General features: G+C 40.7%; 1 protein-coding gene across 6 annotated transcripts in view; it reads left to right on the forward strand.

Moving 5' to 3' along the window:
- Positions 1 to 4,481, forward strand: part of EFEMP1 (EGF containing fibulin extracellular matrix protein 1) — a 57,898-nt gene extending 53,417 nt beyond the window's left edge. For all 6 annotated transcript variants that reach the window (XM_058164904.1, XM_058164906.1, XM_058164905.1 and 3 more), the window contains 2 exons: positions 32 to 227; positions 1,125 to 4,481. In XM_058164904.1, coding sequence (XP_058020887.1) covers positions 32 to 227; positions 1,125 to 1,283 — 355 coding nt within the window. In that variant the 3' untranslated portion in view covers positions 1,284 to 4,481. The remainder of the gene's footprint in view (positions 1 to 31; positions 228 to 1,124) is intronic.
- The last annotated feature ends 15,549 nt before the right edge of the window (positions 4,482 to 20,030 follow it).

Here is a 20,030-nt window from a genome sequence, read left to right on the forward strand (position 1 = left end):
TGTTTTTCAATCATTGTGCTTTCTTTTACAGTCGCTGTATTTGTCCAGTGTCTAATCCTCTTTGTCGGGACCTGCCATATTCCATTGTTCACAAATATATGAGCATCCATTCAGAGAGGACTGTGCCATCTGATATCTTCCAAATTCAGGCAACCACAATTATCCCCAATACAATTAACACCTTCCGGATTAAATCTGGAAATGACAATGGAGACTTCTTTCTTAGAGTAAGTATTCTGTATGTTCTTCTGAAGTTTCTTTGGTGTTAAAGATGGAACTCTGCAAATATAATGCATTGAAGAGGCTAGAAACAACAGCTTTGTTATGAAGAACTCTTTTGCCCCATTGTGTCATCTGATCACTACTGAAGAAATAATTCACGTTTTATGTTCTTCTGATTTTTTTTACACAAAATAACTATTGTCAGATCTCAGAAATCAAAACACACAGTGATTATTTAAAGCAGATTTCTTTATTGCTCCACACATATAGACAAATCTTACGAAACTGAAACAAACTGCTAGCTACATCAAGCATATAGTCGGGGAGGTGTTAGGGAAGGGCTGTTTTCACCATCTTTCTCTTACATAAACTATCTGAACTGAGTTGCCTCTTACTCTTCTGGAATGCTCTCCCTTCCTCCTTGGAATCCAGAGTACATTCCATCACATCTGTACTGGGCTGACCCAGAGTTTCCCAGTGAAGTTCCATGGCTGAGGGAGGATTGGCACCTGCCCTTGGTAGTCCTAAGTTTAACACCTTAAACATTACAATACACTGGATATATCTCTGTGTTTGAATATCTATATAGGAGTATATATACTCTGACAATGATTTCGAAGAAATGATTCCAATCTCATACAACCATAACATATCTGTTATTAATTAAAGAAGCTATATTTTAGAGTTATTAAAATGACCTAAAGCAGTGGTCTCTTTCACATTGAAGCCTGAAAAAAGGATGTGATTGCTTTAATTAATAGGAAAGAGAAAGTTGCACTCACACTTGTGTGAGGTCTGAAATATATTTTCTAAATCATTTTTTCATATCTTGAAATATATTTTCAATGCATCATGGGGGTGCATTGGCTGTACATGAACATTTTTTTCCTTCTTTCTTTCAGCAAACAAGCTCAGTGACTGCAATGCTTGTGTTGGTCAAGCCATTAACAGGTCCACGAGAACATATCATCGACCTGGAGCTGTTGACTGTCAACAACATGAACTATCGGTCAAGTTCAGTACTGCGGTTAACACTTATTGTGGGACCTTACTCTTTTTAGTCACTGAAATTAAGTAATTTGCAAGCACACAGAGCAACCAAAGAAGCTTTCTTTTGAATGAAGCACTTATGATTTTATTTATAGATTTTACATGGTGTTTTTTAAAAGAAAAAACTTTATTAAGGAAATCAGTAGTTGTAATCATGCTATTACACAATATAACCTGGATGTTGTCACCTTCTGTTGAGAAACTGCACCTCTGTCATACTTACAATAACTTGTACTCATTGCCATCCTAAAGCATAGCAGCTCTTTTCTGAAAAAAATGCATGGAGGGAATGAGCCAAATTACATTCTTACTCAGCTTCTGCTTTGCTGTGATTACTAGAAGTTGTAATCAGAACATGAATAAGCTGTGTACCTAAGTGGGGGTCTAAGCAAGCAGAATTTCCAATTTCATAGAAACATCTTACTTCTGATATATACATACTCTTTCATACATTCAGCAATCATAGCTGAGTTGTGGGGTTAAACCATAAATATAGTTTATGAAATTTTTTAAAAAGCCTTCATACAATTTCAAAATAACTTGGAAACTAACCTGGTTTTCTGGTAGTTGTGATATTCAGGGCATATGTGCAAGTATTTAACCCAGTACTACAATAGTACCATTTTTATCCAGTGAAATAGTAGGTATCGTAATCCAGTATGCCAATCCTTTGCTTGCAATAGCTCCATTTATTTTAACAGAGGAAAATCAATCCATATGTGTATTTTTCTCTTTAAGAGGATGAAATAAGCCAACTGTTAAGAAAAAGGGCTTCAAAGGTTCTTCACGAAGTGGCCCAGACCAAAAAGGGCCATTTTATTATTCATTGACAGTAAACTCAATAGGACCTTGATAGGAACTACATCCACATAGAGGGAAGTAAACACTGGGGTCTCCCAAGTAAGCAGTGAGGTTCCCCAAGATTTTAGGTCCAGTACTCTTCAATATCTTCATAAATGATCTAGACAAGGTAATTGAAGGGGAACTCATCAAATTTGCAGAGAACACTAGGCTGACAGGAATAGCGAAGACCCCCGAAGACAAGCTCAAGATCCAAAAAGCTTTTGACAGACTTGAATATTGGGCCCTATCCAACAAAATGAAATTCAACATAGATAAGAGTAAGGTTTTACACTTATGTAAGAAAAAACCAATTGTATGAGTATAGACTAGCTGAAACTTGGGCTTAATGCCAGTAACTGCAAGAGAGATCTTGGACTCCTGGTGGACAACCACTTAAATATGAGCCAATATGGTGTGGTGGCAGTCCAAAAAAACCCAATGCAATCCTAAATTGCAGTAATGGATAGAATCAAGATCACGTGAAGTTCTAGTACTGCTTTACAAAGCCTTTGTAAGAGCACACTTGGAATACTGCACCCAGTTCTGTCACCACAATACATAAAAAGAGTACAGAGAAGAGCAACAAAAGTGATTAGGGGGCTAAAATGTACAAAGAACAGAAATTGGATATGCCTAGTCTAATAAAAAGAAGGACTGGGGGGACATGATAGCATTATTCCAATATTTGAGGGGCTCCTACAAAAACGAGGAGTTCAAACTATTTTCCAAAGCACCAAAAGGCAAGACAAGAAACAAGGGTTGGGAACTAAGCAAGGAGAGAAGCAAGAAATAGAACTAAGGAGAAATTTCCTAACAGCGAGAGCAATTAACTGGTGGAATAGCTTACCTTCAGAGGTTATGGGTCCTCCATCACTGAAGGCTTTCAAAAAGAAACTAGACAACCATTTATTTGAAATGATATAGGGTCTTGAGCAGGGGGTTGGACTAGAAGAACTCCAATGTCTCTTCCGAATCTATTATATGTAGTTACTACATGGCTACTGAATCAACTACCAGTGTCAGTATTACATACATATAAATGGATATACACATACAGCCATCTGGTGCTCAAGGTTCTAGATTCTATACCTTTCAATTCTCTCACGTAGCAAAACTAGGAAAGAAACCCTCCCAATGACAGTCAATATACATATTGGCTTACACTAGTGGTTCCCAGCATGGGGCTGACACCCCACAGAGGGGCAATTTGATTTTTAATGGGGGCAATTTGAACCTTGTTTCAATTTGAACTTATTTAAACCAAGTTAATGGCCTTTTAGGCTTCCTCCCTGTGAGTAGAGTTCATTTTTTGAGTAAAGTAAGAATTATATGTCACGGGGGTGGGGGGAATCAGGATTTTAGAGATGCTTAGGTGGGGCATGGCCAAAAAAAGGTTGGGAACCACTGGGTTACACGGACAAATTCCTGCTTCATATGTGAAGAAATCACGTATTTTTCTAAATCATGCTAATAGGGGAAAGTAAAGTGCTTCTTCAAGGGATTCTTGAAGTACTGTATTCCTTCGGGGCCCTATAGTGGAATATATAGACTCTCTGAATATTAACCTGCATATTAAGGACATTTGAGTAATGTATATTAGATACATCCCTTGCTGTTGTTCTTTTAAAGTGCCTTAAGATTAAAGAAAAGAAAGAATTCTGTAGAGAGTTATTTGTTCTCATAGTGGAGTTTTTTTAAAAAAAACATAAAGATTAATAGGCATAAAAAGGAAATAGTTTGCACTTGGTGTTTCCTGAGCAAAAGATACTAGGCAAATCTTTTCTACTTAAACATACCACTCATTGATATTTTAACGAGTTTTTCTTTTTCTTTTCCAAGAAAAATAGGACATAAGGAGAAGTATTTGCCAAACATTATTAAGCGTCTCAACCAAAACAATAAAAAAATCATTTGGAGAAATCTTTTTGTATAAGTATTATTGTTTGTACAGGAGCAACCGTTCAAGTCTCCAACAAAAAGATGGGGAGAAGTAGATACATGTTTGTATACTAAAATCTTCCAATCTAAAAAACAGCTGTTATTATATTATTTCTTGTTTTAAATCATGTTTGGTTCTGGTTTTTCTATTTTTAAATTTGATGTCCAAGAGTTAGCTTCTCTTGATAAAGCTTTCTACAATATGACATTAAACTTAATCAACCGATATATCTGTTTTATAACTCAGAATTGTGATTCTAAATGTATGGTGTTTAGCAAAAGAAAAGTGTAATAGGACCTCGAGTTAAAAGCATTCTTTTGTATTATGTGAAGACTTCTCTTGCTTCTTATCTAAAAATCATAACAAAGAACTCTTTGATGTACATTTTTCTAAAAAATAAATAAATAAAAGAACATCTTTTAGTGGATTCATTTTGTCTTGAAAGTTATTTTAAGCTAAAGGACAGCTCAAAGAAACCAGATCAGTGGCTGGTGTATGTCATTAATTTTACTGGGATGCACAAGTTCACGCCGGTTATTGTCTAACCGTCGTTTAGTAGCAGAATACGTATTCTCTTGTAAAATGGAAAAAAGGATATAGGGAGCATGGTTAGAAAACTATCTATTGAAGTATGTCTATCTAAACATTTTAATTAAAAGAATCATTAATACTCTCTAATAAAATATTGTTTCCACTAACCTAGAATATGCTCTGAATCAGTTCAGATTGTTGCTGTAATTCAGCAATAGGAAGCATGATGTCCATCACTTTAATGGGCTGAAAGCAATTCCAAATGAAGTGTTGACTTCCAGCAACTATCTAACTTTTGTTCCCTGTGTGAACCCCAAAAAAATAAAGATGGAGGTCTGCACATCATTATTATGCAATTACATAACATGAGGGAAAAAAGCAGGCTGAAGTGGGGGGAAAGTGGCAGAGGTGGGTTTCATCAGGTTCTGACCAGTTCTGGAGAGCCGGTAGCAGAAATTTTGAGTCGTTCGTAGAACCGGTAGTAAAATTCTGACTGGCCCCACCTCCATCTATTCTCTGCCTCCCAAGTCCCAGCTGATTGGGAGGAAATGGGGATTTTGCAGTAACCTTCCCCTGGATTAGGGTGGGAATGGAGATTTTACAGTATCCTTCCCCTGCCACGCCCACCAAGCCATGCCCACCAAATCACACCCACAGAACCAATAGTAAAAAATTTTGAAACCCACCACTGAAAGGGGGAATAAGAAATGGATGGATCCAAATAGCAGGTCCTAGTGAAGGGGGAAGCAAGGGAATGGCAGCATGGAAACCAAGAGACCACCAGACACATCTGAGGGGAGAATCGGAGGTTGCTAAGAAAAGGAGAAACACTAGGCTGGGGGACAGCTGCAGAAAACCAGTAGCATCCAACAAAGAAAGTGGGCATTTAAGGGTCAGCTTGACATGAGGGAGAGGACCTGGGACTGATATGAAGATAACTGCAGAGATGGAAGGATGTAGGAGGAAAGCATTGAAGGTACATGATTATATAATATGGCAACTGACATACAAGGGATGAACATTTGGTAATGGATGTGCAGCCTTTATTTCAGCAGAAGTTTGGATGCCTTTTGGTGTTTTGATAGCAACTTTCTTTTTAAGGTTTATTTTAATTTAGAAAAGTAGGTTACACCCATTTTTGCTTGTCCACATTCCACCTCCCCAATATTCTATGAGACTTATCGTATTTTTTGGTGTATGAGATGCACCGGAGTATAAGACGCACCTTAATTTTGGGGGAGGAAAACAAGAAAAAAAGAATTCTGCCTCTGCCTACCAGCATCAGGATCAGTGGCGTCCTCACTACCATTCAGATATTGATAACGAGAGCGGCCTGGGGAAGCGCGGAGGTCGGGACTTGCTTGGCAAAGCAGGTGCTGCGCAGGGGGCAAAAGGCAAGGCGCTGCCACCCAAAAACACTGTTGCCACGATCTCCACCACCTGGAGATCTCCGCTGCTTCCCCAGTTCCAAAAACAGGGTGTGCAGAGGCAAGGAAAGAGCATTGCGTTTTTGGGCGGTTCCAGGCAGCAGAGATCGCTGCAACAGTTTTCGGGTGGCAGCGCCTTGCCTTACACCTCCTGCGCAGCACCCAGCAAGCCACCACTTCTCCAGTGAGGCTGAGGCATCAGTCAGACATGGGTTGCTACAGCCGGATCTGCCTAGAGACTGAGTCATAGTTTTTTTACCATGCCCCTTCCTCCTTCCTGTTGGGCGCAGTTCCGACTCAGTCGGCCTGAGAGAAACATTTCTAGCAGATCTGGTTTCCACCCCATTTCTGTTTGATTCTTTCAGAGTCACTGTGAGTTTTTTGACCAAAAATTTTCTTTTTTCTAATCAGGAAAAAATACCGGTCTACCAGGCTTGCTTCAGTCTAGCAGAGCCATACTGGTCTACTTGCCTTTTTTGGGAATGCATCAGTCTACCTTCTTTAAAAATAGAGGCGCCAGTCTACTAGCTGCCTACAGCGCTGACCAGCTGTACTGCGGCCCTTTGAAGTGCCGAGGCAGATGCAAGACCATTTTCATGAGGACGTGCAGCTGTGCAACACACAGAGGCCAACAACGTCCGAAGGGTGGGTGGCGGCAGGCGGGGGCAGCTACATTCGGTGTATAAGATGTACACAGATTTTCACCCTCTTTTTGGGGGTAAAAAGGTGTGTCTTATACACGGAAAAATATGGTAGCTGCAATTATCAGTTCCCTTAGGCTGTAACTCTGGTCTTTTCAATGTGGCATTCCAAAACAGCCAGAGTTTTATTCCAGCTATGGTCCTTAGCCCCAAATGGTGCCTTGAACTTTCTTAGAAAATAAAAATGTTGGGAGTACAGTGTTTGTTTAAAAATAACACCTAGACCATAGACAAAAAGCAACACCAAAGAAAAGCAGGGTGGCGGTGGTGGTATGGCTACTGATTGTGACAACCAACACTCTGGTAAATTGGAGCTTTTAAACTCAATTCCCTCTGGCAGCCATTTTGTGAAGATGCCCACCCAGAAACTACAGAATTCCAGATTTGTGCTGTAGCCCAAAAGGTGAGGGCTTTCTAAAAATGCTGGGGGGAAGTGGTCTTTCTACCTTTGGTTCTATTTCTTCTCTATTGTTATCCCTCACTTGCTCCTCTGATAAACTGCAGCTGTAATCCTACCCCTAATTCAGTGGTGAAATTCAATTTTTTTAATACTGGTTCTGTGGGCGTGGCTTGGTGGGCGTGGCAGGGAAAGGATTTTGCAACATCTCCATTCCCTCCCCACTCCAGGGGAAGGTTACAGCAAAATCTCCATTCCCACCCCACTCTGGGGCCAGCCAGAGGTGGTATTTGCCAGTTTTCTGAACTACTCAAAATTTCCGCTACCGGTTCTCCAGAACCTGTCAGAACCTGCTGGATTTCACCCCTGCGCTAATTTTCTCCATCTCTGCAACATACTGTATAGGAAAGGATGAATAACAATGGAATATATGAAACAACAGGGCTGTGAAAGTACCGAACTGCACAATGGTAGTCACATTTTAATATGCTTTAATATTGCTTTAAGGAATATTCATGTTTAGATTATAAATTACTTTGATTGCCCTTACTGTTTGTGATTATGCAACCTGGTGGCCTCTAGGTTTTTTACATTACAGCTCCAAAAAATTTTGTCCCTTGCATTATGCTTGCTTGAAGGGGAGTTGCCACTTAAAATCTGGGTGAGCCTTTTGGGCTTCCATCATACCCAAAATCGATCTTTCAAAGGCAGTTTGAAGACTATTTGCAAAATAAATCAGTTCCATAAATATCATGGGATCAGCTACAGAGCTGGTTTTAGATTACCACAGGTTCCTCACACGAGGGTTGTCCTTGTAGCTCATATTCTAGGTTGGAATGGTAGAATATGTATCTTCAAGTAGCAGATAAAATCTGGCTCTGTGCTACTTACTCGTTTAAGTGACTTAAGGAGTATGTGCAATTGACTTGAAATCTGCTCTGTGCTTGCAACTGTTTTGAAATAACATAAAATTGTCCCTAAAATACAGCATCTTCCCAGAAACCTGGATCGTGTCAGTAAAAATAAAACTCTTGAGTAAACAAGCCTGCTGTGGGCATAGTAACCAAGTTCATTCACTGTTCAGGACCACCTGAACATGAGTCCAGTGGGATTATTATGTTTGGACATCTTTAAAAACAGGAGTTTACTGTTGAAATCCATCACCATAGTAGCAGGCAGTTGCTTATGTTTTGAAAAGGCCAACCACGTTTCTAACTTTATAGCTTTTCAACTCAAATACAGAACAGCTGCTTCACTGATCATATGCTATGCGTATGGGGGCCCACTAGGGATAAAGGCAACTCTTCATCAAATAACATTTAACGCCCTCGCATTTCCATCAAAAACCATAAACTCTGGTAGATGGCAAATCTCCACATTTCCCAGGTGGGGGAACACCTGCCTGATACAAAATTAAAGCATGCAGCATCTGGTTGCTGTGGAGGGGGAAGCAAATCTTATTTCATCTGGCCCACAGAACAAATTATGGTTGCTAGTGAAAGGAGAGAGGGTAAAAAGTCAAATGCTTTTTATAGTTAGGCAAAAACAGATGTTAAATGGAGCTGTTTATCTTGTATATACTTTATGTATACGTTAAAAAAGACAGACCCTTTTAATAAAATACGAGTTCAAATTGTCCACAGTTCAGAATAGTATTCTGAGCATTGCACAGTTAATAATTTGGGTAATATATTTCCACCCACCATCACTCCTATCCCAATCATTACTAGTGGACACAAGCTGAACAGGATGCAATAGAGGACTTTTCCCAGCCCTTTCTATCCCCTTACTCTCAACTTTCATAATTTTCAACCAGTAATACTGAGAATGAGAAGTGTGATCTCAACACATGTAAAAAGCATCTGAATGAAGGACTTCTGGGTACAACCTCTGAACATCCTTTGTTCAGTCTAGAAGGTTGAAAGGTCTTGTCAAAGTCTTTTTGCTACACTTTTGTCCTAGCAGCACCAATCCTGGTATCTTCTAGAACAAAACAGTAGAGTACACCAATTCCACTTAAAGAATGGAATCTTAATAGTTGCATGCTCCATGCACACATCCAGGACCTTGCCCATGCAAACAGATTTATCAGTTTGCTTAGCGAAATGCCAGCATTTCTCATAGTATGTTTCATTTTTAATTTCCTTCTGGAGGACAACTGACAGGTAATTCATATTTTCCATGTGGCAATGGCATTCCTAGCATATTTGGGCCCTGAAGCTGATCAGGGGCTAAGCAACAGCTGCAGGAACAGGAACAGAATGCAGGCTGGTCCAATCACACTGCTGCCAGCCTGCCTTTCTCCATCTCAATTGCCTTTCTCCTAGCAGCTGTTTGATGTGCCAGCAGCAGTGATCCAACTTCCCACCCACGACCACCATGTTCTGGATAGGATACTACTTTGGACAATGTAGCTCATTATTGTCTATACTGGGAATAGAGCACACCCCTTGCCCTGTCTTGGTATGCCACTGCAGTAAATCTATAGTGTATAACAGGAGTTCAACATTGCTGGTCTTTCTGTGCACTATATAGTCCTAATTTAGTAACCACAACTGAAGGCAGCAACTCAGTCATTAAACAAAGCAACTGCTAAATGAAAATGGGTCTGTGCTTATAATCTCCCTTCAGCTTTCCTTTGCTTTACTGACCTGCAAAGACTGTAAATATGAGGATTGGTGGTAAAGTTGCTTTTCATCACTGCTTTAAATGCAAATGATGATTAAACAAAGCAGTCGCTAAATGATAGCTACTTGCACAGCCAAATTGTTGGTGGATTGCATTCTGTCACCCAAAGGAGGCAATTGTGTTACGGTACTTTGCAATTAAGAACCAGGATTGAAAATCTTCCACTTAAAGGTATAGGGGGTTTTGCTTTTAAAATATGAGGTTAGGTCAGGTTAAAATATAAAGTCCATTGAGTACTGTGAAGATATCAGAAATGAGATTAGTCACATAGCAGTGCAAAAATGCTTTTGAGACTGTGGAGGGGGGTGAAGCCAGCAAATATGTGGAAGTACTCTGTGTCAGAATAAGAAATATAGTTACATACGGTGGGTTGATTGAATGGAAAAAATGGATAATTGTGAGCCTAGAAAACAGATAAAAATGTTGTGCAAACATAGTCATTTACTTAGGACAGGGGTGTCCAAAGTTTTTTGAGTGAGGGCCAAATACAGAAAAATAAGCAAAGGCCCAGGCCACGGGGGGGGGTGAAATTTTTTTGTACCAGTTCTTTGGGCGTGGCTTATTTTGGGGTGTGGCTTGGTGGTCATGTGACTGGTGGGCGTGGCTAACTGCTCATGTGACTGAGTGGATGTGGGTATGGGCATAGAAACTACTCAGAGGGCTAAAAAAAGTAATTTTTGACCAGTCCTCACACTTATAACCATCCTCACATTTATGCCCATTGCAGCATTTTTAACAACCATATCACTCATTTCACAACTGCTTCTCTTCACCACGGTTACAAGATAGGGTGCAAAATGTAAAGATAGTTGTAGGTGTGAGGACCAGTCAAAAGTGTGAGAACCTGTCAGAAATCACTTTTTTCAGCCGTCTGGGTAGTCCCTATGCACAGTTTAGGCTTAAGTATACTATATGTGTGTGAGTTATATATATGTGCATGTGTATCTCTATGTTTGTGTACGTGTGTGTTTATGTTGATTTTTAATGTAATATTTTTAAATATAATTATTCAGAAAGGCATGCGGCTGGACAACAAACAGTATATAAGCCTAGTAAATTCATGTGTGGCCCGGGCCACACACAAGAGGTGACATATTGACACATGACTACTGTGTGTATTTCTAACTCGCCTATAATGTGAAGAACATTGCTCTCAGTGGGAGCAGTGATGCTGTCCTTTGGATTGAAGGATGGCTGGGATGTCAGGAGAAAGTTTGGTGGTTGAGACACGAAGGACTTCACAGAGATGGCTATCAGTCATTCTGGATCTCAGTCTGCTTTTGTTCTGATTTAACAGAGAAAATGTTTGTTCACATATGTATGTTGAGCCGAACAGGCTCATCATTCTTTGCGTGGCGTCTCATCAGAGGAAACTTGGCATGATCCAAACTCTGATAGAAGTCAGGAGGAGAGAAGCTGATGTTGACTCTTCAGAGAATCATCACATTGCATTTCAATCAGTTCTAACTGCAGACTCTCCTCCACTTCTTCTGCATCCACCAGGAAGGGGGTCGAGAACAGCTTGATTTGTTTTTCAATGACAGAAAAATCTTGAAAACGCTGGTTGAATTCTGTCACGAGAGATGTAATTACAGAAACATATTTCTCCTTTTTAGCAGAAAGGTCTGCCTTTGGAAAAGCAGACTTGATTTCAGACAGCGCAGGGAAGTGTGCAGCATTAAAGCTTCGTAGTTGTGTCTCAAACAGGCGGAGCTTTACACAGAAGGCTTTCATGTGCGCATACAGGTGTGACACCAGCTGTTCTTTGCCTTGTAGGTTCTTGTTCAGTGTATTCAGATGATGAGTAAGATCAACTAAAAATGCCAGGTCTGCCAGCCACAGAGGGTCACTCAGTTCATGAAGAGGTCGGTCCTTCTCTTTCAAAAAATTGTCGATTTCTGATCTCAGCGAATAAAACCGCTGCAGCACAGAGCCGCGGCTGAGCCAGCGCACATCAGAGTGGTAGAGTACATCCCCGTATTCAGCATCCACGTCAGATAAGAAAGCTTGAAATTCCCTGTGGTACAGTCCTCTAGCTCGAATTATGTTGACAGTTTTTACAACAGTGTTCATCACATCGCCCAGCTGCACAGTCTTGGCACACAGTGCTTCTTGGTGGATTATACAGTGCATCCTAACAGCCTCACCTCCGCTCTCTTTTACCTTGATGCACACCATGGATGCCATTCCTTTGCGCTCACCCATCATGGCCGGAGCTCCATCCGTTGTTACTCCACAGAGCTTGTCCCATTTAAGCCCCATCTTTTCAACTGCCTCTGACACAGCGTCAAAAATATTTCCACCCGTCGTTGTGCCTTTTAGGCTCATCATATCAAGCAGCTCCTCCGTACAGCAAAAATTATCATCGACTCCCCGCAAAAAAATTAAAAGCTGTGCGGTGTCTGTGGCGTCTGTGCTCTCATCGCATGCTATCGAGTAAAAATCAAAAGCACAAGCTTTCTCTCTCAGCTGAAGTTTCAGGTTAGCTGACAAGTCCTCGATTCTCCGCACCACTGTATTTCTGGATAAGGTCACGTTGTTGAAATCCTGCACTTTTTCCGGGCACATTACTTCTGTGACTTTGATGAGGCACTGCTTTATGAAATCACCGTCTGAGAACGGTTTGCCATGCTGGGCAATAAGTTTTGCGACTTCATAGCTTGCTGCTGTGGCGTTTTCCTGTATTTTGTTAGCACGAAATAAAAACTGTTGTTGAGCTTGCAGGCTAGCTGCCATTTGCTTGAATTTCTGTGCTCGTTTGGCACCTGTGTACGATGCGTAGCTCTGATGCTTGGTCTCATAGTGCCGACGGACATACTCTTTCATCACGGCAACATCTTCATGGCAAATCAAACAGACACACTTTCCGTTGATTTCTTTAAAGAAATATTCATTTTCCCACCGTGTTTGAAATCTTCTAAACTCACTTGCTATCTTGCGTTTCTTCGGTGCTGGCATTTCTGATGACTCGTGGTAAATATTTAGGACTATATCAGAGGCCTGAAAACCTGGGACATTACAATACAGATGGATACAGTCAGCCTACTAAAAAGCAACAATATGTGGATATCATCTTCATTTAAGGGGGGGAAATGTTTCATATTCATTCATCTTGGCCAGGGGTGTCCAAACTTGGTCCCTTAAGACTTGTGGACTTCAACTCCCAGAGTCCCTCAGCCAGCAAAGCTGGCTGAGGAACTCTGGGAATTGAAGTCCACAAGTCTTAAAGAGACCAAGTTTGGACACCCCTGATCTTGGCTTTTGTTTTGTATTTGGTATGAACTTGAAACTCCCTTCGGTATTCCCTGCCCAAGGGGTGGAGGCGCGAGGAGCCTCACCAGGCGGCCCGAGGAAGGCGAGGATAGAACTGCTGGGGTCGGGCACGGCCAGCAGCCTCTTTCCCGCTTGCCGCCGCCTCCTCCGCCCCCTCCCTTCGTTATTCCATGCCCAAGGGGTGGAGGCGCGAGGAGCCTCACCAGGCGGCCCGAGGAAGGCGAGGGTAGAACTGCTGGGGTCAGGCACGGCCAGCAGCCTCTTTCCCGCTCACCGCCTCCTCCGCCCCCTCCCTTCATTATTCCCCGCCCATGGGGAGGAGCCGCGAGCCTCGCAGCGCGAAAAGGGCCATATTAAATTATACTTTCAGAATTTGCTGCGGGCCGCAGTTGGCCCGCGGGCCGTACTTTGGACACCCCTGACTTAGGAGCTTCTGGGGAACCCTAAGGAATTACTGTAATTTTGTAAATTACAAAACACACCCACACATACAGACACATTTTAAATGTTTCCCAAATATATTAAGGGATATTGTTAAAAACAAAGGCCACAGGAAAAGGGGAAGTGGTCTTGATTTGTGTCTGAATGAAAACCAACTAGGTAGACTAATCTGACATATTTTGACTTTTATTAATGGAGAAAGTAAAGTAAAAGGCAAGCAAATTCAGAAATAAGTGTTGCACTGCACAATACTGAACAACTCTTCCACATTTCTGAATATTAACTGTTTTTTCAGCAGCTTATTGTATCTTAGTTAGGGTATTTAGTTGGAATATATTTAGATATATTACTATTATTACTATACAGCCAAATACATGCTGTCCAGAACCATGGGCCCTGTATTAGCTGAATGCACACCATTTTAGAAGTCGCCTAAAAGGTAAAGGTAAAGGTTCCCCTCGCACATACGTGCTAGTCGTTGCCGACTCTAGGGGGCGGTGCTCATCTTCATTTCAAAGCCGAAGAGCCAGCGCTGTCTGAAGACTTCTCCATGGTCATGTGGCCAGCACTACTCAACACCAAAGGCGCACGGAACGCTGTTACCTTCCCACCAAAGGTGGTCCCTATTTTTTCTACTTGCATTTTTATGTGCTTTCGAAACTGCTAGGTTGGCAGAAGCTGGGACAAGTAACGGGAGCTCACCCCGTTACACGGCAGCACTAGGGATTCGAACCGCTGAGCTGTTGACCTTTCGATCGACAAGCTCAACGTCCTAGCCCCTGAGCCACCGCGTCCCTGTAGAAGTTGCCTAGGGAACTCAAAACATCCGAGGCAGATACTTACATGTTTTAATTCCATCTTGCAGGAACTTCCCAAATTCATTGCAAAGCCAGTACCAACTTGATTAGTGAAACAGAGTTCAGGCTTGTCAAGTGAACATCTGGGCATGACTTCCTGGCCCCAGATAATTGTGACTCTGTGTGCATGTGTATGTGTGCATCTATAATCCTTCCAAAATTCAATAAGGATATTTTTTAGAATTTTTTTTTACTTCAAATGATTCCTATGAAAGACTGCAACCAGCCATTTCATTCCTGTCCAATCAAGAACTGAGCTTTATATCTTAGAGTCCTTATCTTTTAATCCTAATATTTAATGAAGCTATTTTGTGTTTTGAGAGCTAAAAAACCCCCACAAACAACCATAAAGATCTGGCAAAGGGACAGAGTGGGTAAACATGAAGAAACATGCTGAGGACTTTACTGAGAGGCCCAACTGTTTTATTCTTCCCCAAGTCATGAAACTCAAAAATAGAAACATGAAACTTTAATGGGAAAGAAGAATTCTGTCTTTGCTCTGGAATGCTTAAAAGGGGGAAGCCCTAAATTATCCAGTGCAATCTTCAACCAAGCACTAAATTTCATGGAATTTAGAAAAGTCTGTTATAGAGCCAGAGATCTATTTATTGTTTTTCCCTCTGGATTTTTTTTTATAACCATCCATAAAGTTTTCTTTTGAATCATGTTCACATAGTTCTGTCAGCAAGGCAGTTCTAGAGGTAAACCAGGAAACTCCCTTGAGTGTTCACAAACAAGGAATGCCTGATGAAAATACACAGATGTCTTGGAGAAGACAACCCTGAAGAGGTACAGAATGGCCTCATAGCAGCTTATTGGCTGGGAGATGACCTATACCTTCCAAGAGATCAGCTAAGATTCTCCGTTGCCTGTTCAGAACACCATCACTGTTTATGACATTAGATGCAAAGCATTGGCATCTTCAGCCCAACCACATTAACACCAGATGATGAAATGTATATTGCACCAATCTTTCATAACTGTGTTAGTGTTACATGCAGGAACATAAGAGATGGAAACTATGTTGTGACACACATTTCAATATGTGCTCCCTTCTCCTTCATGGATTCCTACATAAGAATGGACATGTAAGGCCACTGCTCTGTAGGACAACATTTTTCTATCAAGGGCTACATCTCCTCAGAGATCAAGATTTTGTGCCAGTATGCCAAATCCCAGTGTGATTAAATCAATGGGGAAGTACAACAAAATGGATGTGAGATACATGTCTCCAGCATCCACTTCTTTCCCCTGGGGAAAGGAGAGACAGGTTGTCAGATGTCTGAATCAATTATTTTATGGGTTCTCCAAAACCCATCCAAATTTATAAAAGCCATCATATGTTTGAATGGTCATTGAATAAGTGGTTGTTAAATGAGGCTCACCTGTAGATGCTATTCCCTGTTAGCCCATATAAATGCAGTGATGCATATACTTCCAGGTTCTATAGCCAATTGCTGCCAGAATTCCCTTGCAATACTTACTGATTTGAGATCTTTAGGAATTAGAGTAAAATTGATAAGAATTTTCCTAGCTTCTCCTTCTAGCCCAAGGGACAGGACGAATGATACATCAGTTTTCTGTAAGGCTGGTAAACCAAATATAGCCTAGCTGATAGCTATAGAAACAAATCCAATCTCTAACCAGGCAACCCACATTGATAGAAGACCTCTTTTTTGGGAATGTTATAAACATTTGATTTGAAAGAATTAGGCATATCTGAGTATGTAGTCTGGTTATAGTTTGCATATATTAACCCAAACTACATTTCTAAAAAATAAACACGCTTAATCTATCAGCCTGTAACACAATAATGTCTACTTAGCAGTCTGTACTACAACACATGAGATAAACCAAACTTCTTTGATTTATGCCATTGTTATAATTATTTCATCACCCAAATGATATAAATTGATACAAATTATATTTTCATGTTATCATTACACAAATAACATGAATTGATGCAAATTACATTATCTGCACAATGTGTATAATGACATGATACAAATTATGTGAATTGATAGGATAACACACTTTCGTATGCAACAGGTATTCATTGTAATTCATCATCAAGGTAAATGTTGTACCTTGATGAACGTATCTTTTCTTTTATGTACACTGAGAGCATATGCACCAAGACAAATTCCTTGTGTGTCCAATCACACTTGGCCAATAAAATTCTATTCTATTCTATTCTATTCTATTCTATTCTATTGTAACAGACTCTTCATTTGTGTGATAAAACTAGGTTTCATTTTAAAAAAATTTTCTGTGACCTTGGAAACAAGCATGCAAACACAAAAATACACATAAGGAGAGTTTAGGTCAATCAAGACTTCCATTCTTTTGTGGGTTTTTTTAAGGTTCCTAATTTATCATTTTACAAATAATGATCCCATCCAACCCAGAACAGCCAAGTTCAGATGCCAAGTTAGTTCAGTAGCATGTAATACTAAAGGATTTTGGCTAATACTGTGACTAATTTGGAATGATGTTATTAGCTATTATAAAAAGAACAAGATTCCAGGCATAATCTGAAGACATATTCATCTAAGCAGAATTTTTCTGAAGCTTGAAGGTTTATGAACCATTTGAAAAAAAATCCAGCAAATAGGAAGATCAGTGACAAATTTCTAGGTTTACAGAATGGATCCTGTGTGGATCACTCTTTCCAGGAATCAATGGGTGCATATGATACTTAACAGCCCAAAAGTAAAGTATCTTTTGCATTAGACTAAAAACCTAAAGGCTATATGGGTACCATACAGTTTTCTTGGCAACAGGATAGAAGTGGTTTATTGCTGCTTCTTTAGATGTGTTTCTGCATTCTACTCTAAACCCAGTGTTCCCTGGAAGTACCCAGTCAAAAGCCTAACCAGAATCCACCTTACTTACCTTCTAAGCCCAAACAAAGTTATCTATGAGCTGTGACTTGATAATATGGTTGTTGTGGTTGTGATTGTTACCTTTGAGTCAGTGTTGACTCTTGGCAACTGCTTGGACAAGTCCCTGCAACTTTCTTGGCAAGGTTTTTAAAGGTGTTTGTCATTGGCTTCTTCCTAGGCTGAAAGAGAGTGACTGAACCAAAGCCATCCAGCTGGTTTTGTGCCTAAACTAGGATTAGGACTCATGGTCTCCTGGTTTCTAGCCTGGTGCCTTAACCATTAAAAATGATGGCTCTTTTTAACAGTTTTGGGCCCTTCTAATGGCACAGAGCATTACTTGGCACTGATTTCTCTTTGCTTCTGGTTTCTCCACCCTTTGAGCTTAGAAATAGAGGCAGGCCAGCTGAAAAGTGATGTTCCTCTTGATTAGCCAGCAGCATCCACCAATCTCTTTTCTTAATTTTGCCCACAATCAGTAAGGACAGCATCATTGTTGCAGTGACCAAATAGCAGTCTGCAACAAGGAAGCTGAGTTTAGAGATTCAGTAGTTCTGAATAGCACTAGAACTTAGCAGTTTAGTCACCTGGCAAGTTACCTAATTGACAAGTGGTAGGAAAACAAGTCATCCCCAATGCACCTCATGCTAGAAAAGCCAGAATGAAGGATGCAGAATGTGTCCCTCCCATCAAGGGCAGTCTAAATAACCATGGCCAATCTAATAGCTACAGGAACTGCAGCTGCATGAAGTGGACCCAAGAAAATTAATTGCTAAGGGGAACAGTAGTAACACTTCACTGCAAACCCTCAGGAATAATAAAAGTAGTAAAAACAACAAACAAATGCTACCAAGCAGAAGCAGCAAACTATCCCTCACTCCCTTAATAGATTTAATTGTGACATAATTAGCAGCATCCACCAAATAGAATTGGGTACTCTGAACCGGTTAATATCACCATCCTGGGCAGAAAAAGATTAGTCAATTTTTGAGAGACTGCAAAAACTATTATTAAAAAGATCTAACATTCTTTGGAATGTGTTGACAGGGAGCACAGCTAAGAACTGGTCCTGGGAAATGCCAATCAGGAAATACAAAGACAGATATCTCTATGGAGGCCAGATGCCCAGTTCCTTCTGAGCAGTGGTGGGTTTCAAAAAATTTTGCTACCCATTCTGTGGGTGTGGCTTGGTGGGCGTGGCATGCCTTGGTGGGCGTGGCATGCCTTCGTAGGCATGCCTTGGTGGGCATGGCAGGGGAAGGATACTGTGAAATCTCCATTTCCACCCCACTCCAGGGGAAGGATACTGTAAAATCTCCATTCCCTCCCCAATCCAGGGGAAGGTTACTGCAAAATTCCCTATTCCTCCTGATCAACTGGGACTTGGGAAGCAGAGAATAGATGGGGGTGGGGCCAGACAGAATTTTTACTACTGCTTCTCCAAACTACTCAAAATTTCTGCTACCGGTTCTCCAGAACTGGTCAGAACCTGCTGAAACCCACCTCTGCTTCTGAGGCTCAAAGCAAAATCTTACAGACAACAGTTTCTAATGACCAGAGGAGAGGGCACATAGATACTGCAGTGACCAGTGCGGTCAGGGAACTCCTTGGCAAAAGTTGATCTCCCCAGCCAAATTCCAGGCAGAGATTGTGGCCAAGGTACTGCTAAACTAGCCAGCTGTAGATGTTGTTATACCCATCAAAGAACTGAATAAGACTAACTGGCTAATTGGAAAGTTGGCATGGATGCAGATAAGTGAGCCTGTGGCTGGTCAGTCCATTCCTCTCTGCTGGCTGGTAAATTGAGTGCTCCTTCTTTGGGTTTCCTGGCAAAGCCAAGATAGTAATAACTCTCACATCATTTGGAGTGGTCGGGGAATAAACAGAGCTTGAGTTTGGGAAAGGTAGAAAGCTGATTCTGCCTGGCAGCAGTTATGCCAATTGAGAGTTTCAGCACTGTCCCTTTCCAAGGGGGAACTTTTAGCCATGCTGCTCTTTTCCTCACACGGAGAATTCTGTACAGTTGATTTTAGGATAATACAGGCATCCTGGTACCGTTAAATAATTTCACATTTCTATCAAACCCTCTGAAGCTGGCAAGCTGAGAAAACAACAAACATGTGAATTTCTTATTTACTTATAGGGTAATAGAATCTTGAAATCTTACTAAAGTAATTCCCTGTAGTTTACAACTACTAGGGTAATTAAGGCAGAGCTATTATACTACATATAAATTCTACAGGGAAATTTCTGTGGTGGGTTTTCAAGATGTTTGAGGAACTTTTGTTCTTTAGCATGGTTTGAAACTCAACTAATCAATTTAAAGGCATTTAAAGACAAAATTTTTGGAGTTCCACACTGCAGATTTACAAACCCTAGCATTCCTCACCACATGTCACATGGACTGGACTCCATCTATTAGGTACTGTTTCAGTGAGATAAACCTATTTTCTATTAATACAGAGAGAAGTAAAATGGCTATTTGTTCATTATTTCAATATCATGTTTAACTTGATAACATTCTTTCATTCCTCTTTTTCTGTATCTTTTGGAGATGTTTATAAGATTGATACATGCATGAGAATAAAACAATTTCATTCCTTCTCTGCTTGGTAATCTGTCATTCAAACTATATCCCCCCCTTCTCTTAAAACTGTACCCATATTATGAATCTGCCCTAAGAAAAGTACAGGCTTGATGTGTTCTACCTTTCTTTGTGGCCTGTTCTGTTTGCTTTTTAGTAGTTCCTATTGACATGCCCAATAGTTAAATTTTGAAA

The sequence above is a fragment of the Ahaetulla prasina genome, chromosome 1, assembly GCF_028640845.1.
Source record: "Ahaetulla prasina isolate Xishuangbanna chromosome 1, ASM2864084v1, whole genome shotgun sequence".
NCBI lineage: Eukaryota > Metazoa > Chordata > Lepidosauria > Squamata > Colubridae > Ahaetulla > Ahaetulla prasina.